Source organism: Thunnus maccoyii, chromosome 24 (genome assembly GCF_910596095.1).
Source record: "Thunnus maccoyii chromosome 24, fThuMac1.1, whole genome shotgun sequence".
NCBI lineage: Eukaryota > Metazoa > Chordata > Actinopteri > Scombriformes > Scombridae > Thunnus > Thunnus maccoyii.
Genome location: NC_056556.1, coordinates 7,968,180 through 7,993,443, shown reverse-complemented (window position 1 = coordinate 7,993,443; position 25,264 = coordinate 7,968,180). Strand labels below are relative to the sequence as shown.

General features: G+C 40.5%; 1 protein-coding gene across 9 annotated transcripts in view; it reads right to left on the bottom strand.

Annotated features, from left to right (window-relative positions):
* Positions 1-25,264, bottom strand: part of LOC121892375 (receptor tyrosine-protein kinase erbB-4-like) — a 270,376-nt gene that overhangs the window by 128,637 nt on the left and 116,475 nt on the right. For all 9 annotated transcript variants that reach the window (XR_006094399.1, XR_006094401.1, XR_006094400.1 and 6 more), the window contains one exon: positions 11,232-11,383. Coding sequence is in view for 6 of the 9 variants with exons in the window: in XM_042405408.1 (XP_042261342.1) it covers positions 11,232-11,383 (152 nt within the window). In the remaining 3 variants the exon portion in view is untranslated. The remainder of the gene's footprint in view (positions 1-11,231; positions 11,384-25,264) is intronic.

Genomic DNA, 25,264 nt, shown 5'->3' with positions numbered 1-25,264 from the left:
TGTTTTGCAGCAAGTCGTTACTCTCTGGCCTTGCTTCACTTTTTCCTGCAGAAATGTAAGGGCTTAGTTAGTGTTTCTCAACTTTTCTAAGTGCTGCCAGAGGGACACCCAAGTATGTTTGGGTTTCTCTTTTAAAATGAAGAAGCTACAGCTGTGGAATTAAGTTGTGAATTTAAATTTAGAGGCTGCAGGTTATGTTCCTTGCCCTTATGTACCCGAAGTTGTGGCTGCAACTGCGAGCGGTCAGCAAAAACTATGATAACTTAAGGTGCACAAATGCCATACTACGTGCTCAGAGCTCACATGAAAGCTGAATTAAAAGTTGACAACACAATCTCTATTTGTAGGTGTTCTGTGGCTTTCAATCATATCACTAAATATTCCTCAGTAGATGGAATTTGCTCAGTTGAAGGTCAAATTTCCATTTTTTGAGCACTTCAATGACTTCTTACTCATGGTCTGTCTTGCTAATTGAAATTGAAAGTTTAGTTTTGACAAAATCTTACCCAATGGCCCGTTAGGAAGTGTTTTTATCACATTTTTTGTGATAAAAACAGGGTATTTGCCTGGGAAAAAACACAGAGAATGAGTAAAGGTCTTGGGTGAAATCAACTGGAAATCCGGCCTATGATTTCTAACCAGAAGTGTAAATGTCATAGTTATTATAACCCCAAACTGTATTAATATTTCTGTTATACTAATACAATAAAGAAAACTGTGTTATAGAAGTTCAAATTTCACCACACACCAGATCTCTATGTTTTTCTCTTTATTTCTACATGAGATAAGAGAGTTTTTAAGCACAAGGCACAGAAAAAAAGAGCTTGAACTTCCAAAACTGCACCCCAACAGCACTGAACAAGGGAAGGCTTTCAGTTGTGTGGGAGTGAATACCTCTTTAAGCAATAAGACAGTTGTATTTTAATGGGAATTGTGTGCTGAATCTCTCAGTATTCATCATCCTAAGATACAAAAGAAAGAAAAGGAAATGCAGAGGATAAATAAATTCATCTCTATAATCTTTGAGGGTGAAGACATTTGTGTTGTCATTAAAACCCACACGTCAGCGGCGGCCAGGGGATAATTTGAGGACGTTGATTTTAAAATAGCAATGAAACTATTTGCACCTGGTAATGAGATAACACAGGTGTGAGTGAGGAGAAATGCCACACTTTGACACCGTGTGAGTCAGAGAGAGAGCGGGAAAATGAAGGGGATTGGTTGTAGAGGAGGGGAAGACATCGCTGGAGCTTTATCCTTTCCTCTCGGCCCCATGCATCTGCCACCATAATTTGTGATAATGACGGCATCCCAGCAGGGCCACTCTGTGCAGAGTGATTCGGAATTGATTTAGTGCATTAATTACGCCCCTGTTACGCCGGTGTCATGGACAATATTTTACAATTTGATAAGCAAAAGACGCACTGTGGGATCATTTTGATGAATTGCGAGGGTTCGGTCGTGGCGCGCTTTTATGGTCGTACCTTTTAATTTAACGGTAATCACTTTCCCCCCTCCACACCGCGGAAGCAGCAAGACTTTAATTTCACCTCTGAGACCTCTGCTCTGCACCGTGTCTGCTTTGATCAGGCCGACAAAAAAAAAAAAAAAAGAAGCAGGCATGCGGCCGACCGACCACACGCACACACAGCAACACACACGCAGAGATGAATAGTTGAGCAAGACAATCGGATCATGAATGCTAGACGGCAGGTTGTGTGCATGCATGTTTAATGTGTGGGTTTGTGTGTGTATAATATGTGCTGGCTTGTATATGTGTGTGTATGTGTATGTGCATCTGTTCTGTTGCTTTGGCCTCCTCTGCGTGTCTCACTGCGCTGAAACAACAGCTCTCCAACGCTGGAGGCTAAACAACCACAAGTCCAGTAATGAGCAGGAACAGTGTCTAAGTCGTACCACCTACCAAACCCCCCCTGGGGGCAGAAGACACCCCAACATCCAAACTGGGAGCCACAACTCCCACAGGGGTCAGGCACAACAGTGGCGGCCTAAAATCCTTGTTATGGCCTGTTTGTCTTGACAGCTTTCTAGAAAAGTTGGTAAATCTGCAAACAATAGGCATGCTACATGTCTGTGTATGACTCATTTTTATTTATTTATTTATTTTTACTGTTGATTATAATGTTGCAGCTAAGCCAGTTGAAAGCAAAGTCTCAAACTGCCACCATTTCAAATCATTTACTGTATCTCCCTTGGCAACCATTGGCAATGACTGATAAAATCATCCTTCTGTATGAAATAATTGTTACACAATTGATACAGGCAGTAAAATTTAAGCTATTTCTGATAATCACTTGAATTACTCACTGATTATAATATCAACTTAGTTTTTGTTTATGTGGATTTGTACTTATATGATCAATAAATAATACTAGAGCTGCAACGATTAATCGATTAGTTGATTGGCAGAAAACAAATCATGAAAACTGATTAATCATTTAAGCCAAACATTTGATGGTTCCAGGTTATTAAAACTGAGAATTTACTGCTTTTCTCTTTGAGGTTTTGGACTATTCATTGGATGCTGGATACTGATGATATGTGACTGTTGTTTTTCATTGTTTTCTCACATTTTATAGATTAATAATTGGTAATGAAAATTGTTATTCGCAGCCCTAAACAAGAATAAATTCAGTATATTTCAGAGATGCCTCATAGTTTTATGAAAACATAGTGTGCCACAATCAACCCATCAGAGAGGCGGGATTACTTGATGGTTAAAGAGATGTTTTTATCACCCACTGTTTCAACTGTGTGACACTAGCACTGCAGTAAAGTATGTACTGTACAACTTTCATGGACTGCTACTAATTAAAGTTACATGAATTTGTTAATAGAGTCGACTTATATTTGATTATTGTGGCCCTGTAGTTAATATAATCCAGCTACTATTCACAGAAATACAGTGTCAGGGTATAAAAGGGTTACACTGAATGAACCAGGCTCCATATCTGCACATTTCTGTCCTGCCAAAGTGTCAAGACACTGTCAGCTTTGTTGCAAAGTTCTGGTATTTGTGACCTTCCTTCAGAAGATAACACATCAATTATCATGCCAAGCTGCCAAATTGTAGTAAAGTGTTTATAAAACTCTTTTCAATATCATATGTTTATATGTTTGTCTTTTTGTCTCCTCTGTGTGCTGCTGCAAAGATGCAGTTTCCCAATGGTAAACACTGGGTAATATCACCGGGTCTCACATGTTGACACGTGTTCCTGATGAACATCAAAATGATCATCAAGGTCATGTGCTCAGGTAAAACAACTGCACCAGCAGCAACAAAGCAGAAATTATAAATGCATTCAATCTAAGAAGCACCACAAATGAAAGAAGGTGTTTTTCTTAATACACGTGTGCTGTAGCACTTCAGAAATGGTCAAATAACTGCCTCAGCCATCAGAAAATCAACTCACATTGGTAAACTTTTTGAAATCTAAGTAAAGTTTGGATTCACAAGGCTTTATGTGAAAAAATGCATTTGCTTAAATTCAGAAAATATCTCTGAATGAGTCATTTTTGAATTTTATAGAATCATTTCCCATCCTTTTCTTTATTTCTTTCTTCTTTACTCATATCTAGAGATTCCTGAGACAAGGGAAAAACATGTGAATAAGTGGAATGATCTCATTCACTGCCTGCTTTTCATTTCTGTTTTTAGCCATGTATAATAGAATACTCGAGTTTCAAGTTTGAGTTCATCCGCTTCACTTGTGGTTACCAAATTACTCAACTGCAGAAAAACTGTTCACTCTAGTGAGAGAAGCAAAGAAAAAGAATAAAATTAAAAAGAAAACAAAGAATAAACTGTTATATTTTTCTCGTCTTGGACTTGGACGTCTCCATAACCCCACAATTAACAGGCTATAAGATACACCGGTTTAGTGCCACCGTGCTCTGGCAGGGTGCTGGCTGGCGCGAGCAGGGTGCTAATTTTCCCAGTGTTAAGAGCTGTAATTATGCAGACGCTGCCGGGCGCCTGCGAGGCACTAACAGCCCCCCGTTTCAGGCGACAGTCCCAACCTTTTATGAGCTCCTCAGCTGGTTCAGAGGCTAATGAAACTGTATGATTCGCCCGGCAAGCACGCCCCTCTCCAACCGTCGCTCGGGATCATGGTGTCGTTATTTGGTGAAGAGGGCCTGTGACAGCCATTGTGCCGCATTGGAGCACAATAGAGTGAAATATCTATAGAGAGCGGGGAACATGGAGTGACGGAGAGAAGCACTTGACCTCCTCAGTGGCCCTGTCCTCAACCTTTCTCGGTCTCTTCATGTAAATAACGTTTCTCACTCTGAGTGGAAGAGCTCTTTTTTGAGTGTCGCCCAAAAAGCCTGTAGCACATAGTCTCAGTACAAAAATATAAAGATGGATTCAGGTTTTCATGTGGAAGTAATTCAGGGAAAATTCCATAAAAATAAGAGTGATATAAAAACAATCTGTTTTAAGAAACTGCAGCGCCCTTCCAATTAGCCTCAACTCTTTGCCACTGCTCCCATTCAGACACATGAGCACCAGTGAGTTTGGGCACTGATACTGGGCAATGTGGCCTGGCTCACAGTCTAATAATTCATCCCAAAGGTGTTGGCTGGTTCCACACCGAACTGGGAAAACCATTAGCAATAAAAATGGTCAGGCCAGAAATGTGGGTGTTGTCTGACTCAGATCAGTAAATTACAGCACAAGTCTTTCATCCTCTAAAGGAATATTGCTTGATATAGCAAATCATGTCCAGATATGATCTTAAAAAGTTAAGAAAGCCCTTAGGCAACTAAACAAAACAAATAAATATTAATTTATTACACAAGTAAGTCAGAAAATCTACTTTAAAATACTGCTACTGGCCTACAAAACCCTCACTGTGCTAGGAACTAATTATATCTCTTTTCTCCGTGTGAACCTTCAATAAGACGTAGATCTCAACGTAGATCAACACAAAACACCGGGAGAAGCATTGTGTGATGTATTTTGGATGATGCAACAACCTCCTGATCAGCTTTAAGTATATGTTCACAATTTTTCAAGTCTGTCTTCAAACAACAGTCAGATACCCATGTGAACACTAAAACGCTGTAATCATTCCTCCTATTCATACTGCCCATTGAGAGATTCCCTCATAATGCACTTTCAGTGTAAGTGGAGGGGGACAAAATCCACAGTCTTCATTTTGAACAAAACTGTAAAAGTTTATCTGAAGAATATATGATGTTTCAGCCGTCTGACTGACAAATAAAGTGGATATCATAACTAAAAAAGGGAAATTGGCACTAAAAAGACAGTGACTTTGAAAGTTATCTACTTGATTTGACTAATTTGGACACCTGAAGCTTCATATTGGCTTCAAATAAACTTTTAAATACATTTTTGCTCAGAAGGAGGACTTCTGTCTGGATTTTGTCTCCTATCACTTACACTGAAAGTGCACAAAGTGATCTTCTCATGGTCAGTATGAACAGGAGGAATGATTACAGCACAGGAACCTGACTATTGCTTTAGGTCAGACTTTAAAAATTGTGAACTCGTCCTTTAAGCACTGTCCAAATCTTCATCATAAGCATCATAATTGAACCTTTGCTACTGCTTTAGTTTTGCAATTTACTATTCATTCATTCTTATTCATCACATTATTTAATTGGTAAAGCACTGTCACTGTGTATAGCATGAAATGTGCTATGTAAATAAATTACCTTATCTTGCCTTTGTGCCCAGTAGCCTTGTTATGCTGAAACCAGAAAGGGCTTTTTCCACAAACTGTCACCACAAATTTGAAAGCATTGATTGCCTAAAATACATATGCTGAAGTATGGAACTGAACGCCAAAACCTATACCATGAAAAGACACTCTCCAAGTACATAAAAAAGTATGTATCCATATCATGAATAACTGGATGGATGGCATACATTGTTGAAGGGCAGACGCGGAGAAACAAGTGTGATAGAGTGGAGTCTGAATTACTGCCTCCGAGTAAATTAATAGCACAAGAGCCGCACTCTCAGACAGAGGGAAGAGTGATCTGATGAGTGCTGAATAATGACACACACACAGTAGCGGTAATCTCTGAGTAGCACACTGATCTCAGCAAGGACATACATGAAAAATAAAAAAAATTAAAAAAACTGAGCAAGTCGTAGCTGGCAAGGTCAAAAAACCAAGGATGAAAGTTTGTAATATTATATGTACATCGCCGCTCTGACTGAGATAAGCAACCTTTACCCCCTTTAAGTGTTTATCCTCTAACCCCATTTTTTTAAACATCATATAACATCTACACAGCACGCTACCAGTACATGCATTGAACACACGCACACACACTAACCATAGAGGCAGCAGAGCAGAACACGCATGCAATTTCTGAGGATGTACGCTTTGAGAATAGCTAAGCTGCAGAATCACTGAGTGCTTTCATTTGCAGCTGAAATACAGCCCAAGGAAAATGGGAAGCCTTTGGTGTGAGGAGTCTCTTCTCTCTCCTCTCTCATCTCTTTTTATTTTCTTCTCTCCTCTGTTGCCTGGCTGTGCCGAACTGAACTCGTAGAGCCACGTTACCCCTCTTAAAAAAAAAAAAAAAAAAAAAAAAGAAGAGAAAACTTTGGAAATGAGTGCTGGTTAAAAAAGCTGTATCTCTCCTTTCTCTCTGTCTCTTGCGGCTGGTGTTTGCCAGAGATAAGCTCAGTAAAGAGTGTCTCTGTCTGCATATCGACATAGAGTATACACCTCAGTGACCGTGTCATTCATCTCGCTTTATTGCTAAAGCTTGTGTGTGTGTGTGTGTGTGTGTACAAGTGTGTGTGTTTGCGTCCCTAACTTGTGATGACTGGGGAGAAGTTTGAGAATCTGCCACTACATCTCTTCCTGGCTTTATGGACGGACATCCCCCGTCCCTCCGCTCTCAGCTGCAGCCCTGGCATGGCGCCCTGTGTTTTGCAGCGCTAGCCGCCAGATTGATCCGGCTTTAATGAAGAGTCCTTCAGCCTAGATGACATCATTAGCTGGTTGTGGGCCACTGCGGGCTACTTGGCGTAGCTCCCTGCTTCACTTCTGGGAAAATGGGTCATTGTGAGTGACAGACAGACAGTGGCCAAGGGAACCGGCCAGCGAGCTAGACAGAGGTGGGGTATGCCAAGGCGTCAGCACGGTGATGCCCTTCAGACACCTGAGCCTGTATTCACAAAACACTTTATCTTTCCAGCAAAAGTACGTCTGAGGAGCCCGATACATTTTTTGTTAGGCGTTTTTACTCAGACCACATATTTCTGGCCAACTTTAGTGTGCTGACCTTGCTTGCCAAGAAGTTCAGCTTACAATGATTTGATGGCCATGCTGGTTTATGACTGAAACCTTTCGTTTTTATTCCTTATGAAAAATCTACAGACGGGTGGACATGACAGATAAGCTAAGCGAGTCAGTCGTCTAATAGATTTTCTAAGTGCCTTCAACCATAAAATTCATGTCAAATCATATCAGTTATTTGTGATGTTTTTGGAGCTGGTTTGAAGCCCAACGTTTCGGAATGACGCTAATACCGAGCGGTGCGCACTTGGGCTAACATTAGCTACAGCTGTCAATCAACATGCACATGGCAGACATCACAGCTACTATAAGTCTTCAAATCTTATTAACGGAGCAATAATTTTCAAAATGACCACCAGCACACTTGTTGGAGGGTCCGAATTTCGTGATTGAGACCATAATGACTTGTTGAAAAAAACTGACAGTATTTCTAGAGAGAAATTGAATTGAATGTGTCAGTTGGAGCCAGCATCTAGTGGCCATCGGTGGCCTTGCACTTTAAGGTACTTTTTTGCACTGGCTTCAGCCTCAAGCCGTGGTAGTTGCTGCTTGGTTTAAACATAAAACCTCCTCCATATATTGATGAAAGATTGGTCATTGAAAATGGTAAGAAGTTTCATCATTAACCCAGGAGTTGTACACAAATTGACCAAAGGAAAATAACTCTTAGTGTGAAGTTATTATGAGGGTAATATAAATTTGCAATGACGTCTTTATTTTCATCTGAAATCAGTACAACGTTTGCTTCCACGCTCCAAGAATATCACAAGAGTCCCATAAAAAGTTACAGTTTAAAAAGATTTTAAGATGAAGACTCATTTGAAGAGTGTACTGTGCATATGAGCACTAGAAAAATGTATTTTACCCACAGACAGTAATCTTTAGTAAAGCTTTATGGTGATCTGCTGGAGTGAGCTCCACCCACGCGGGCCTCTAAGCAGGTTAAAACAAACACTAAGATTTATTTGTGAATACAAATTGACCCAGATCGGATACAGTCTGAGCTATAAAACAAACTTAATCACATCTCTGGTCTTTCGGCTCTCGCCTTGGCTCTACTGAAGGAAACAGAAAAAAAAGGGAGGAAAGTCAGAGAGAGATGTGGTTTGGAGGAAAGCTGGACCTGAGGAGGCTGCGGAGCCATCTCATCCATCTAACTGTCAGCATCTCACCAGGCAAAAATCACCAAGTCTTCCCGTCTGTCCCTGCCCTCACTCCCTCCCTCCCTCTCCCCATCTCTGCCCTGCATTGCCCCTTCATCCCTGCTCTCTCCGAACGCACACATAAACACAGACGTACGCAGACACAAACACAAACACACACCCCTGCGGCACGGTAGCTGAACATTGTAATTTCAGTGCAGCAGCTGTTTTTGCCTGCCATAAAAGTGACACCCCTCTAGCTCTTCTCTCGCTTGCTCTTTTTTTTACCCACCCTGACTCCCTCGCCTTTGTCGTCACTCTTTCCGTCCATCCACACTACGCTCATCCATTTGTCCCTGTATACTGTATACTTCACTTAGGCTGCGTTTTTTTTAAAGAAAACTGTGAGAACCCAAGTGCATCAGCTCTCCTCAGCCTGCCTGCAGCTCAGAATTTATGAGTCCATGTCGGTTGAAATGTGTGCAACATGTGCATACCGATGTTGAACTTTACATAAACCATTGTGTGTGTGTGTTTCTTGCGATATAAAAAAGGAAAGAAAATAAATTCTGAACCTAAGATGCAGCATAACTTTGCTGTTTAAGGTGTTTTTATAATAATAATATAATAATAGTTGAAAAGCTGTAAATTAATGACTGTCGTTAGGTGAAAAACATGCCTTTAAATTGAATTTCAAGTCTCACTTTTTGCTTGCCAATTGGATACTTCAAACCTGATCTTCAATGGAAATTAAGTTTTCATAATATAATTCTTTAATTGTGAAAGTGAAAATATAAGTGAAATATAAGCTTCCACTTTAAGAATTGGGGTGGGGTATCTGTGATTTTTTTGTAACCAATGGGGTGATTGTGACAGAGTTTCCATGGAAACCACATAACTCCAGAGTCCTGACCCCCTTCACATCCACTTAACAATCCCCCAGATGCCTAATTGTTTCCCTAATGATGCTGGGCCTAATGGGACTGTTTATGGTATTCATTTGATAGCATTGGCCCAGTAATTAGACTACACCTCACTTCATTAAACAGCAGGGGAGAGGGACAGCACAAGTGAATTTTAAAGCACAGCCCTGATGATGGAAGCGTGTACACACACACACACACACACACACACACACACACACACACACACACACACACACAGGCACACAGGCACACACAGACACCACATGTACAGAAAGCTGCTATAGACCCAAGAGTACTGTGTTCGGCTGGGTTGAGGATGGCACTTTATATTCTGAGTATTGTTCATTTGCCTGCAGTGTCTCAGCATCTCACAGACATGTCTTCCATAGTAATTCTTACCAGCCCCTCTTATCATTAGTTCTATTGTACTGTATAGTGTCTTATTGTACTGGCAAAGGACTTCAATCAATATCCACGAGTGCTGTCGACGTGAATAAGATGCTGAACTCATTGCTGGTTATATATTGTAACACCTTCCAGATAAGGACACATCAGCTGCCTTGAATTCAAATAAAGCACTGAACCAGGTTTTCCACAGTTGCTCCAAAAAGATATTTAACCACTCGAGTGAACAAACCTAATGCCATTAAATTGCTATCCTGACAAGAAGCTTCTACAACACACTTGGAAACAGAGGCGTCATGCCCTCCCTGTATGTTTTAATTTGTATTTAAATCTGCCTTTTACAGACCCCACTCTGTGTTTACATTGCTTGGCTCCTTTTAGCTGGAGAGCACTACTAGTAGAAGCAGAGCTAGTAGAGCCGCTCAGGTGTGGCTGTGGAAGTTGTGCAAATTGGTTGTGTTAGCCACAGTCTGATGTTAGAATAACTAATCTCAGCTCACACCATAAAAACAGTATGACTTGAATGAATGTGTATTTTCCTTATTTACAGGGACTTAAGCATCAGTGGTTTTACCACAAGTAATTAACATTAGTGTTAACTTCTTGTCCTCTGCTGTGTATATAGGCTATCTATGCTAAGTTATTATTGATTTTGTAAAAAAAAATGTATTGTAAGTAAAAACAGTAGCAACATGTTGAGAGCTTTCTTTGCTTTAAATAATCAACAGTGCTGGCTAGCTTACCAGCTAATGTTACCCCTGAGTTTAAAGCTTTTTTTACTAACAATTTCTTGTTCAATATTCCTATTAAATGTAATTTTGAACATTAAATATTAATAATACCCAAAGTGTTAAAAATAAAAGTGTCATTTAATGACAGTATAGTTGTAGATAGTTACTGAAAAGGGACTGTTTGATCATGAACATAGAAGCAGATAATTACTGGTAACAATTGATTGGAAACCTGCATCTTACATATTTAAATGCATTTTAAATGCATTTACAACACATTTGGGCAGATTCACTTCAATTGATGAAAATGAGAAGAAAAGATCTATCTCATTTAAAACAGAGATACCTAGAAACAAGGCAAGAAAATGTGCATGTTAGCTTGGAAGTTGTTAGAACTACATACTGTAGCTAGATTAGCTGTTTCACCTGCATACAGGATGAGAGAGAGAGGAATACAATATGTTTCACAATGCTGTCCATGGTGCTGAATTTGAACCCAGTCTCTCTCTCTGTCTCTATCCATGGTGCTGAAAAATCCCAATCCTATTTTACTATCTTCATAGTGCTGAAGCTTATAGTCTTTCTCCTCATCCATAGTGCTGAAATGTTCAAACTCAGTTTTTGTATCCTTTCATGCAAAGGTGATCTTGTCACCTGTATGACCGAATGTAAACACCCCCTGCTGGAGGAAACAAGCCAATGACGGTTCTGTGTTCATACCTTTAGGAAGGAGAGGTTGCGATGTCGATCAATACTGGTAATCTCCAAATTGCCCATAACAACTTCACAATTCTCATAGAGCTTCTTCAGGGTGCGGTACTGCTGGTCCAGGTCAGACAGAGTGCTCAACTTGTTCTCCGTGCCAGGACAAACTAGAGATGAGAAACGTACAGAAGAAAATGTGTCATTTTAGAGGCAATTTGTCACATGAAAAACTTATAGCACACTCAAATATTGTAAAACACGAAGAGTGCTGTGGGAATAGGGCGCCGTGATAGAGCCTGAGGTATATGCAGGGGAGATTTCAGTTAATACAAACATTTCTTAGAAGCAGAGCTGCTTGTGAGTCAGAAATAATTGGACTAGTCGAGCCCAATTTGCAGTCCCAAAGAACCACAGATTTTTAGAATAGGAGTTAAACACAAAGAAAGTACTTTGGCAAAAAAAATAATAAATAAATAAAAAGTACAATTAATTGTTTTTATTCATCTATGACTATGGTAGTCATTACCTGGAAATGTCACCAGTGTAGTCTACCATACTGTAACTGCTTAATACTTAAAGGTCATCCAACCAGGTAACCAAGATAAGTAATTTTTTCAGTGATAAAATTGATGTAAAATGTGATAAATCTCTTTTCCCCTGAGCTTTTCACTCAAACAATGCTTTGCCAGAGCAACTGAGATTTTTCTACTGCACTTTCTGAGGTTTAAACATGCATGGTTCAACGACTGCTGCATAGCACAGCCTCTCAAAGACGGTTTGAATCAGCGAGATAATGAATGGAGAATGAGAGACAGAGGGCAGAAAAGACTATTCAGATAAGACATTTTGGGAGCAAAAGTATGCATTGTGTGAATATGATTACAGACACGGAGAAAAAGGAAGTGGGGAGGGGGGGGAGGATTGAAGGACGAAGGGAACGGGCGGCGGAGAAAGAGTGGGTCAGGAGATTACGTAAATTGCTGAAAAGAGTGCAGAGTGCGGCAGACGTGACCCTCGACAATGAGGGAGCTGCGAGAGTTGAGACTCGGGGAGGGACAAGTGGGGTGAGAGGGGCGGATATCATTTCTCTGAGGCAGTGACCTACAGTCTGGGTCTGGCACCGGCACACTGTTTAATCAAAGATATTCAAATTGCATTGGTTGACCTTTACAGGGGTTTTCACTTGGAGACTTTACTCGGTTGACGAGATTACAAGACTTTGAAGATATTATAGCGAGTGGAAACGGCTCTATTGCTGTGCGGACGGGTAAAACAGGTAGATTTTTCGGGATATAAACAGAACCATAAAAGTGAAGACACACATATACCTGTCTCTTACATTTCTGACAGCTCCCATCAGCCTCTGGCAAACATCCTTTTACCAATCTACGCTAATGGCACTAACACCTACAACACATGTATACTGAGCCCCACTTGTCATTTCAGCTATTAGAAGATCCAGGAGATAAAACAAGTTGTTCTACATGACTTTGCAAAGCATGCATGAAGACAGAAAGTTGCTATTATGTGTTGGTTTTGAAAACAATTGTGTTCGTCTGCAGTGCTAATGCAGTAATAAAGGATAAATGCATGGATTTGGTCTAATGCAGTGGCGACCTCTGTAATTACTTCTTCCTATTTCCACCCATCAAGCACTCTTTCTGTCCCTGCCAGTGTTTCCACCAGTCAGTCAGTCAGTCAGTCAGTAAGCGTCCCCAGCCTCAGTCCTGCTACCATCTGCTCCATTCAGCTGGCACCGTCGCCACGTTAACACGGGCACGACTGGAGATTTGTGTGTGTATGTGTGTGTGGTAAGTGCTGGAAAGGCTCAATGTAATTAAACTGCTCATTAAAGTTTGTCAGTGGTTCAACTTTCGATAGGTCTTACTTTTAAATTTCATTTTTGCCAGCTACTGCAACTGGTAGCAGTAGGTAGTGAGGGAATACTATTTTGCATCTCTTTATCATTTTTTAACAGCTTTAGACAAACAACAACAACAAAAACCTGAAATACAGCAAATCGGCAAAACACCAGAGGCTTGTGTTTGCACCCTTTCTTTTACCAAAAGCCAATCATGGTTTATTTGAACCACAAAGGCAGTGTTTCTCTAACCAAGTGGTTTTAAAGGGGTTATATTGTGCTTTTTCCAGTTTTCTGTTTTTTTTTAAACTGTGATGATGTTGGATATCTATGTTAAACATGGTCAAAGTTCCAAAACTTGAGGTTAACGCAAGCCAAAAGCCAGGGCTTCAACCTCGTTCCCTAGCCTTGGTTGCTAAGGTTGTTGCTAAGGTTTTTCCACATGTTGTTTGTGTTCTCCATTTTCATATTTCAGATCAGATCTTGGCTCAAACATGCACTGTTCGAGCTGGGAATGAATGAATGTACTTTTTCATTAGAAATGACATCATCTACATTAGAGTCCACTTAGCATGGCTTTTACATCACATCACTCAGTTCTTTATGAGAGCATCTGCAGGTCACCGCTAACAATTCAGGTACTTTTTTATGTACTGTATCCTTCAGCAGCTTTCATTATATTTTTCCACATATTTCATCTCCAATGTGAAACTACTGCTCTCTCTCATAAGTTTGACAGTTCGATTTGCTTGGAAAAGTAAAAAAAAAAAAAAAGTACAGATTATAGATTATAGTCACAGTAAATCATTTAAAAGACACAGTCAGGGACATTTTAAAGACTAAATGGTTCATCCTTGAGAAAAGTTGTATTTTTAATGCATTTAAATGCCTTTTATGTTTTTCCTTCTCAGTTTTATTTCCTCTGTGAGTGAGGGTTCCTTATGTTTCGTGATCCATTTGATGATTGCTAGACTGAAATGTATGCTTTTTTTCTTTTTTGGCCTTGATATTTAAATCTCAAGAGCTGGTTAAATAAGGGTAAAGTAAGCATAAATTAATCAACATAAATAAGACTTTTAATGTATATCCTCCAATTCTGGTGGTAGTTGTGGGTGCAAGACACACAGTGTCTGTTAGGGGTCGGTCCATTTGCATTTCACCTTTTGTTGTGTCCTTTAAATACAGCTGCTGTAAATTTCGCACATGCCCAAGTTCATTTCCTCCTCACCCGAGCACAAGAATTTCAGACAGAAAGAACAAAAAGGGGAACAAAAAAACCCCAATGGACTATTGCATAGTTGAACTTGCCCCTATATTGAACAACATTGAGAGCTCATAAACTCCCATATTGCTTTATGGATCGTTGGCTCTGCAAAGATGAGTGCGCTTCCTCTCCTTTGTGATCCTCCATATTGCTGTGTGTACCGGCTGTGTGGGACAGAATGGCAGTGAAGGGACCTGAGCTGTTGTGATAAATGAGATTTGCTGACACACAAACACACAGATGCACATACACACACACACACACACGAGTTATTAGATCAAATGATTTAAGAGTGGCTACAAACTCAAAAGAAGTCTGTGCGAGGATATAAAATTGGTCCGATCGATAAACGCGTGTGTGAGGAATTTTGTGCATGCGCGTGTGTGTGTGAGGGGGATGAAAGGTTAGCAGGCGTCTGTAATCATCTGTTATTGAAACCTATTCGTGAGTGCGTGTGCCCGTGAGTTTATGTCTGTCTGTGTGCGCATGGTGATAAAAGATCAGAGGGGAGAGGTGAAAAGTGAGGGGAGTGAGAAAACAACTCTGAAAAGCCAATATCAGCCAACAGCACAGCACACACACACACACACACAGACAAAGAGAGAAATAGCGCTCATTCAGGTAGAGTAAGCAAGGTAAAAAACAGGCAAAGAAAACAGAATTGAAAGAGAGAGACAGGGAAAGAGAGACACAGCCTTGTAGTGGTGAGAGTGGGAATGACGTCCGGGAGCATTAGCATTCATATCGACACGCTCTACTGTAAATGCTCTTTTCTCTGAGCTCATTTCGAAAGTGTCTGTCTGATCTGCCTCTCTCTCTCTTTTCCTAATTTCTTTTTTTTCTCTGCCCTTAGCCATCTATTTCTTTGTCTCTGCCCTGTCTCCTCGCCCCCCCCCCCCATTCTTCTGTCTCTCAGGCTCAGTGGTGGACAATGTAAGTATTGAGCCGTCGCCTTTTTCCCCGTCAATGCGTGCGGTGACACGGGGCAATGTACACTTGACAGCTCTGGTGTGTGCGTGCCTGTGTGTGTGTGTGTGTGGTGAGGAAGCGGATATCTGCCAATCAGGACAATAGGCACAGTATCTCTACAGTTGTGTTTTTGCAAGGAATGAGGAGGGTGAGTGACCCCACTAGAACTCCTCATACAACTTTTTATGTATCTTATTATGATTATTAAACATGAGTTCTAATTGGCTGGCATAAAAGGACACCTCAAACCAGTTGTGGTCAACATTTTTACTGTTTTTGGGAAGGAAACAGCACCATCTTGCTCATTTCTCATCTACTGTTTTCATATATCAGTACAGCTTGTCCTGTATAGCCACTTATATACCATTTATCCAGGCTGTCATTGTTCTTTTTGATTTAAAGTAAGCTGTAAAAGAACTTAATTTGCTTTTATGCAAATTTTAGTGCGTCCAGAAGATACATTTATAGTGTGTAACAGCATAAAAACACTTGTGTTAACTTCTTTTCCACTGGTAGAAGAAGATGGTGTCATTATGGTACCAGCTTTGGTAACTATGGTGGAAAAAGATGGTGTTATTACTGGCACCGGTTTTGGTAACTGGTAGAAGAGGATGCTGTCATTATTGGTACCAGTTTTGGTAATTGGTAGAAGAGGATGGTGTCGTTATTGCTGCCAGTTTTGGTAACTGGTAGAAGAAGATGGTGTCGTTATTGCTGCCAGTTTTGGTAACTGGTAGAAGAAGATGGTGTCGTTATTGCTGCCAGTTTTGGTAACTGGTGGAAGAAGATGGTGTCATTATTGGTACTAGTTTTGGTAACTGTTAGAAGAAGATGGTATCATTATTGCTGCCAGTTTTGGTAAATGGTAGAAGAAGATGGTGTCATTATTGCTGCCAGTTTTGGTAAATGGTGGAAGAAGATTGTGTCATTATTGCTGCCAGTTTTGGTAAATGGAGGAACAGGATGGTGCTTTCCTTCTTTCCCAAATCAATCCATTGGAGCATTTTAGCTTCAAGTAAGCAGTGATTTCAAAATCCTAACAGCGATTTAGGTCATAAGGATGGTAAAAGATGGATTTTGGTAAATATGTTGGTTAGAATTTGCAACAGATACAACATTTATCACTGCCTTCCAAAATGACCCAAATGAGCATTTCCTGGTCTTTTTTAATCAGCGCCTTCCAACATGTATTTAAGCATTGCAAAATTATACATATGAGTCTCCACTATGGTTTAGGAACACAACTACTTTGACTAAGGTCATGATTTTAAGACCAAAATGGTATACGAACAGTGTCTCCCATGTAAGACTCACATTCCAGTCTCAAAATATGAGCTATGAGGCAAGTGAGAATGACCAAGCAAGACTGAAAAAGGTTAGTGGAGCAATACAGGAATGAATGAACAAACATAAATGGTAAAAAAGAAAAGAAACAGAGCAGCCAGCAGAAAAAAAGAACAATAGAAAGAAAAGAAAGAGTGAGCTCCTGGCGAGAGCATTGTGTAATACCATTCTTGGGGATTTTCATGCCCTAAGGAATCCAACAGTGCAGATACCAGACTCAATGCCTCCACTGGAGAGTCAGCTTCCTCATTCACTTTGATGACAGCCATGTCTTTATAACTAATACACAATGACCAATAACTAAATGAAAGACTCGAGCTGGCAGCCTATGGGCGGCAATGATGCTGTGATTTTTTCTTACTCTTTGGTCTCAGTCCAGTTCAAATACAGATGGAGTGTGTGCATTTTATGTCTTTGTCTGTGTACATTTTGTGTGTGCTGGCTCAATGAGGCATGTGTGTGTTTGAACAAATGAATATGCATAGAAAGGGAAAAAAAAACACACACACACACTTCTTAGCTGCTGGCGTATCCCTTCAAGTCGCTTTTCTCGCTGAAGCCGACTGAATTTAATCTCGCTAAATTGAATTACAACTTAATCCTGTCTCACACCATTCTTCCTAGAAGAGACAAACGAGTTTAGGAACAATGTAGGAGCGCTTTTTTTTAGAAAGCTGTAGTGGTTAATGCAGGACAGGTACATGTAGAAAAAATGTGTAGGCTTGTATGCACTGTGGTGCCCATTTCTGATCCATTCGTGAAGTGAGAGACGGAGGCAGACAGTTACCTCCTCGCTTATTCTCACTGACATATTGAGCTGTGCTTGCTCTCATTTCTCCCTCAATCTCTTCTACTTCATATTCCTCTCTCCTCTTTGGCTTTTATTATCTCGGCTTCTGCTTGCTTATCATGTTTCTGTCCTCCTGTTGCAGTTTTAGGCTCAGACTGTCTCATTTTTCCATCAGTCCTCTCCTCTTCTGACCCTTTATTCTCCCCATCATCACACGACTCTAAAAACAAATCATGTATTCAAGAAGTCTTCTCAAAGAGCATTACACGCCACCATCTTTCATCTTTTATTTCTGCTGAAACGTCCTGATTACAGTATGAGTTTGCAGAGGATGGAGAATTAAGTGTATACATTTAAACAGGCTGTAACCTCTGGGTTTTGTGGGCGGCATGGCAACTGCAGGGGTCAGCAAAGCAACATGAACATGACATAAGTCAAAACGGAGCAGGTTCAAAGTTGTGATGCAAGGTTATGGGTGTATTCGCTGAATAGTGAAACATAACAGAGGCTGTTTTCTAAGACGTGCTTTATCTGCTTTTTCGTTTTCCAGCTAAATAAACGCCATCCTGCATGCTTCTCAAACTGCAAGAAAAATGTCTCACCTGATAAACAGTGTGTATGATGTAAAAGTTTGCAGCTATCAAACATCCATACACAGCTCTTTCTAGGCCTCACAAACACTTGTTAAATGTTGTTTCCGGAGAGAAGCAAGCAAGCACACACAGAGAGTCTGCAGTGATGGTATTATCTACTAAACCCTGCTGTGGATTTGGATTTGATGTTTGTTAACAGTCTTTCTGATGGCATGTATGAGTGTTGTAATAAAAAAAAGTAAGTTTGAATTATACACCTTTTGGATTTTTGGGTGCATTAATCAGCAGTTCTCGTGTATTTGAAATGGTGGAATAATGGCACAAATCCCTACTCAACTGGAGCCTTTTTTTGGGACAAAATGGAGGTCACGGTAAAATACGGCGTGCAGTCGAGGAGAGCAGAGCAAGGACAAGTAACAGCAGGATAACCATACATATTTGAAGGGCAATACCACTCAGTTTTTGAGACTTTATTCAGCTTTAGTCATACAGCTTCAGGACAGTCTGATCAATAAAGTACAAAATAAACAACTTCTCCCAAGGTGGAAAACCAACAACTGATTTTTTTTAAACTGTGAGGACATGATTTTCTTCATATACTACTATTCAGGTCTGAAGATAAAAATGTAACCCTACAGTCAGAAATGAAATGTCATACTCTATTTATATTATTGAAGAAATGCCTTAAAATCACAAAATCTAGGCTGACATTTTAAAAAACATGAAAATTATTTTCATTATGGAATGACCTGCTGATTTTCTCAATTAATTGATCCATCTTCTGCTCTATAACATGTCAGAAAATAATGAGAAACACCCAAAGCCCAAGGTAGTACCTTCAAATTGCATTGTATTGTCTGAACGTCAATCAAAACCCCAAAACCCCCATTTCCTATCATAGACAACAACAACAACAACAACAAACCAAAAAAAAAAAACAGCAAATATCAAGATTTGAGGAGTTAGGACAACAGTCGGTGGCACCAACATGCAAAGAAATGCAGCAATGTGCCATCAAAAGCAAAAAAAGAAGAAGACTGATTCACCACTTGTTTCAGGATGAAAAAACAAACCTGTAGCACAGAAATACTTTGCAGCTTTTTCACATTTTTATAGTTTGTCTCTGGCATAGTTAGAGGTTGTGATAGACAGGGAACACTGGGACATTGTACTATGAGTGTACTAGGACACAAAACTCATATTTACTTCCCTTTTTTCTACACAGTTCCAGTTACTAGAAGCATTTCCAGGGTTGTCAAGGGTAACATATTTATTATAAACTGACGTAATCAGTGCCATCTTGCAGAAGAAAACAAAACAACTTTTAGGGATAAAAGTAGGGTGAAAAATAAGTTTAAACCCATTTCTGCTTCTTAAAAAATGGGTATTTTTTTTAGTACAAATTGGTAAAAACTGAAAACACCTTCACACAGGAAAACAAACTGAATCTTCCGCAATCATAAATATGTACGACTGACAACTCCTCCGCTCTGTGCTGCAATTCCATTCAAGAGAAGCCACTATCCATCCCTTCATCAGAAAACCACTCGCGCACATCCTGCACCGCGGCCGACAACCCTCCCACACGGTTGGCTTCAAACGGCCCAGGAGCTTGGACCACATCAAATGGTGAACGGCTATTACTGGGCCCACCAGCATTTATCCCCATCATCAACAGCATCATCGTCTTCATCATCTTCTCTGCTGCTCAGAAGCCACACGCGGTCCTGAGGTGGTGCTGACGAGGCAGCCACGAAGCTTATGAGCTCACATGGGCTTACTGTATATGAGATGAAGAGTTTCATTCCAAAACGAGATACCCAACATTAGAAAAACGATGGAAAAAAAAAAAAAATCACCTACTCTTTAAAAATGACTGATAGCACAAATTAAACTCCAGTGTGGTACTTTTTTAGAGGCTAGAAGGTTGTCCTTGGTTAATAGAATGGTAAAACTTTTACAGATAGTTAATAATGAATCTCAAATTTATGATATTTCCGAGGTTTTAAATATATTTTAATACGTATAAAAGGGTCAGTGTGACCCCTTGTAAGCTTTTTTTTATGTGCTGAAGTCAAACAATTCTATTCATATTTTAGGAATATAGTTCAATTCATTCGTTCAGTACCTTTCAGTGTGGCTGAATCCATCACTTATTCCACACTAGCATGCGTATACAAGAGAATTTCTAAAAGAAGGTGACATGTAAAATACAGTACAGTTGGTTAAATTTGAACACTTGCTCAACATTTGCAAATTAGGAAATGCTGAAGTACCTGTGACTCTTTAAAGAACTCTATTAATCTATTCCTAATCAGCCCTCGCCTCCCTCGCTACATCCTTATCTGTCAAAGTGCTGACTGATGAGGCGGTATGTTAATCCAGCCAAAGTTTTACTTTTCTTTGCTTATATAACTTAAACTAAGCACCTGAAGGGGTTTTTGTGTGTGTGTGTGTGCACATGTGACACCACTTGACTGATCTAACACGCCAAGCATTTCAGTATTTGTACTATGCTCTATTTTGTTTGTTTTTCTCTTTTAGTGATGCCTGATAGGGATACAAATCCCTCAAAAAAGAATGTGTCCTCGAAGTGAACTGATTCGATTTGCAAACAAAGTCTGCCTGCTGCCTCTTTTTGAATCACTTCTGTGCTTAAAATTTTACTGTAAAATCACCTAAATACTTACATAAAGATGACTTATTACCCCATAATAGCTAACTTAGGGCTGTGACTCATGATTATTTTAATTGCCAGTTATTCTGCAGATGATTGTCTTGATTAACTTCACAGCGTGATCTCTAAAATATATATATATAAAAAAAAGCACAATTTCTCAAAACCCAAGGTGATGTCTTCAAACTGCTTGTTTTGTAAAACCAAACAAAACTAATCTCCAATATGCAGAGGAGGTTTCAGTAGATTCTTTTAAGCCCTGAGGAATGTCTGCAGGCTTCCCCTGAGGTCTCGACCCAAGCAAAGAAAGCTTGTATGTACTGTAGCCTGGGAGCCGATACCCAGGGAATAAATAGCGTTCTCTAATGTGTATAATGGTGGCTGGACAGTAAGAAAAACACTGTTTTAATGAGTCATTAAAACATATTAATTAAAATAATGGGTTATTTAAAAGTAGGGGAAATTCAATTCCCCAGTGGAAATTATGCCCTTGATGATAAATGTCGAGTTTTGTTTTGTTTCTTTGAGATATTAGACATCAGTTCCCCAGAATGTTAAACTATAATCCTAGAAAATACTCAAAATATGTTTGAAGATGTATATAAAACACTCTACTTTGAATTATAATTGGCGTCTAATATGGTTTTTCCAAAAATAAGTTCAATTATCTTGTTAAAATCCTACACATCTACTCCTTCTCCTTCGTAAAAAATCATGGACATGCAAATATTGTTAATCTCACAGGTTTAACTGCTGGACACAGACGTCTATTGGCGTCAAACGAGTTGTGATGTCAAATCCTGCTCATTAGCTACACGTGTGTGAAAAACAAAGTCTGCACGGTGAAGCTCAAACACCCAACTTTAAAGAGCGGGAGAACAGTAGGTACAAGAGAATCCTGACATGTATTAAACCCCTTCTGACAGAAAGATGGCCACCTCATAAGAGGGATTTTCATTAGTTTTTTACTTATCAGGGCGTCCCCTCTTCCCCGCGAGGTTGGCTTCAAATTGTCCCTGACAGCTCTGTGTGGCTGATCCGGGGCCAGCGGGGGTTCAGACCCATCAATCATCTCTCAGCGGGGTCTCTTCCCCTTCATGCTCACCGACTGGCCCCCCCCCTGTAGCTCCTCCTGCGCTCCCCCCACCTCATCTTCCTCTTCGTCCTTCTCTGATTTTTCTAACCTCTCAAGCTCTCATTTTTCTTTTCCGTCAGCCTTTCCTCCTTATACCTCTTATCCTTCCTGTATTTTATTTCTTTCCTCTCTTCCCTTTCTTCCTCTTTCCCCCCTCCTCCGTCTACATCATTTTTTTGCCTCTTTCCTCTCTTTCTCCTCTTCTCTCTCTCTCCCACAGTGCATTCCCATGTATCTTAATCCTCTCCTCTCACACACACCATCAATTATCATTCCATGTATATCTGTAACACACACACACACTATGAAAGCACTTAGAGGCATCAGTGTCAAGACTCACAAATGCACATTTGTATAAAATTGAATCTCACACACACACACACACACACCAACCAACCAACACTGGACCTCCTCCATCAAAAGGGCAATCATTTCTCAGCAGGCGCAGGGTTATCACCTGCTACACTGACACAGGTGGGTGTGTGGGGGTCATTTGTATAACAGATGTGTGTGTGCGCGCGCTTGTGCATGTGTGTGTGTGTGTCAGACACAGGTTTAATGACTCGTCCCAGCCAATTTTCAGCCGGTGGCTTCTCTTTGTGGGGAAATGAGGTTTGTAGTTAATGTAGCACAGAAGGACTGCCTGTGATCGTGTGTGTGTGTGTGTGTGCGTGCCAGTGTGTCAGTTGCAGTGAGTTGGCTCCAAGCAGAATATTAGTCGGAACCATATGGGAGAAATCATTATGAAGGAAGGTTCGAGAACATTTATGCCATGAGGCTAGTGTGTTTCAATATCCGTGCTAGGAAATGCTTTTGTGTGTGAATATGCATGCACTATTTGTGTGTGTGTTTATTCAAGTGTGTTTAGTCTCACTCTCCTTTTATAAATCACATTATGTTTGTGTGTTGTGTGTGTTTTCTGGATATGCATGTGTGTGTGTGTGTGTGTGTGTTTGTTGTGCAAGATTCACTAATCTTGAGTTATTCCAAACACAGCAGTCGCCATTGAATTGTGTACAAAGTGAAGTGGCATGTCACAAACACAACATGCCAGAGAGATAATGAAACACACTGTCATTTTGCGCCCCAAAGATGCAAAAAAAAAAAAAAAAAAAACCCACCACACATGCAAAAACACACATGCACGGCTGCACATGTCAACACACACAAAGCACCGAGAGGAAACCGGCCTCCCAGAGGAGGAAATAAGTTTGGGTTGGATGTAATGAGCAACTGAAAGGCAAATGAGCCCTTCAGTGTGACGGCCTCTATCTAAACCCAGACAGCCTGTGTCTAGGGAGATGCTTTATTGCTGAGAGAATCCAAAATGTCATTCATCTATCTGTACTCGGTCACCGGCCTCCCTCCCTCCATCTCCCCACCACAACCTCATTCCATTCCTGTCATCTTTTTTACGCTCTTCCACTCTCCTTCCCTCCTCTTCCCCCCCGCCCCCAACATCCTTCCCAGTTTTTTCCCCAACCTCGCTCCTCTGTCCATCTTGACGTGGCTCTTTCTCACGACTTAGTCCTTGTCTGTCGTTGTTCAAGGACTCCTCTGTCACTCCCTCCCTCAATTTGCAATACCTCTTTCCCACAACTGTCTCTCTTACGCTTCTCCTACCTCAGCAAAAGTTTTACCCATTTTCCGGTGAAGGTTGTGTTTTGTTCTTCTTCACTGTTGACATTATGTTACAGTACAACTAGACAAGCTAGCATGGCTACCGAAAACTAGCCATTAACGCCTTCGTCTGTCTCCGTCGGTCAAATGATCCTCTCCTTTCAGGTCGTGGTTGTCTGTCGAGTGTCTCCCAACAATGCTAACATGTAGCTGAGGCTGATGGGAAGGTCATAAAATAAAGTGCTGGACAAAAACTTTTGACATGATAATGGTGCTAACATGTTATGTTTGGAGGAAATAGAATGATTGTTTTTATCAAATGGAAAAAAATCTGGCATTTGTTAGAGGGTATTCTAGGAAATCACTAAAACTAGAGGTAAACTCTAGACAAAACAGTTGGTTAACTAAAAAAAAAAAGCACGTTTCATTGAAAAAATAACTCCTGGGATGCTTTGCACATCACAGATTGTCGATGTGTAGCAGAATATCTGAGAGGGGCATTTTTCCTTTAAAAGAATAAGATGAAGGCTTGGAACAAACAGAGCTGCAGTTTGGCTCCTGACCATGGATTGTAGCCGTAGGCGCAATATTCAATGGAGACAATCGGACGAAAACATGGCAACAGCATCAAACAGTCCAACCACATCTTGAACTGAATCCCAGTCCGTCGAAACTGCTTGAAAAGATGGTGCCAGGAGCGAAATATGGAACAATTTTGTTTACAGAGCCGGCCAAGGCGGACGCCCAACTGAGGCACTAAAACCCTTGTGCGTAAGTTGCTATAAAACTCATCAAAGTCAAGTGTGATCTTGTTGTTTTGTGATGTTTTTTTGTGCTGTAGTAGCTTGAATTTAAAGATACTAAACCCCGCCAAAGAGAGCCTGTCCTCACAAGAAATACGACAGTATAGGTCGAAAGTTCAACCGGCAAAAATGACCAATAGCTATGTTTGAGTGACAGACGCCATCTAGTGGCCGTAGTAATTACGAGCAGGGGAAGTGACAGTTCAGATGACGTCAATATAAGGTGACAAATTTTCATATTAGAAGGAGGAGGAGCTTTGGGCGGTTGGCTAGATGGTTTGATGGCAAAAAGTGGACTTAGCTGCAGGAGGCCGCTGTTTGCTTCCAACTATGAGTCGAGATTGTCGTGGTGTTTACCATTGCCATGACGACGAAGGTTGTAAGAAAGTCACTTTAACTCAAGACCACGTTTCAGTTGATCATTTTACCATAAAACGTGATCTTTCTACAGAAAAAAAGCCCAAACCTAACCAGACCTTGTCACACTATAAAACATCATAATTTTTTACGATTACTGCTGATGGAGGCGGTGTATTAGAAAATGCTCCTATGGGTCATTTTGGAGTGCAGGTACAATCAATTATGAGGATGTGTTGGCAAAAGACAAAACTAGATCCTACCTCCACTACACAGCAAGCCTTTCTCATCCACTCCCTCCCCTCCTCCGCCTCCTTCTCCCCCCTCCTCCTCTTCTCACCCCTTTTTGTCTTTTTGTTTTTAATTCCACACGACCACTCCTATTCATCTTTGGCAAAATCAATAACCATTTGCTGGCGTGCAGGAGTTGAGGGATGTAAATAGCAGAAATCTGACATTCGCAGGATATAAAACAACAGGCTTTCGATATAATCAACAGCGGTGCCGGTGCCATTCCTCAAACAATCCATAGCCTTATTAAAAAGGGGCCAATAATTTAGCCCTGTGTACTGCCAGTAGAGGCTGCATGACAATGGTGTCTGATGAGTCAGGAATTGTGGGTATGACAGGCTGAG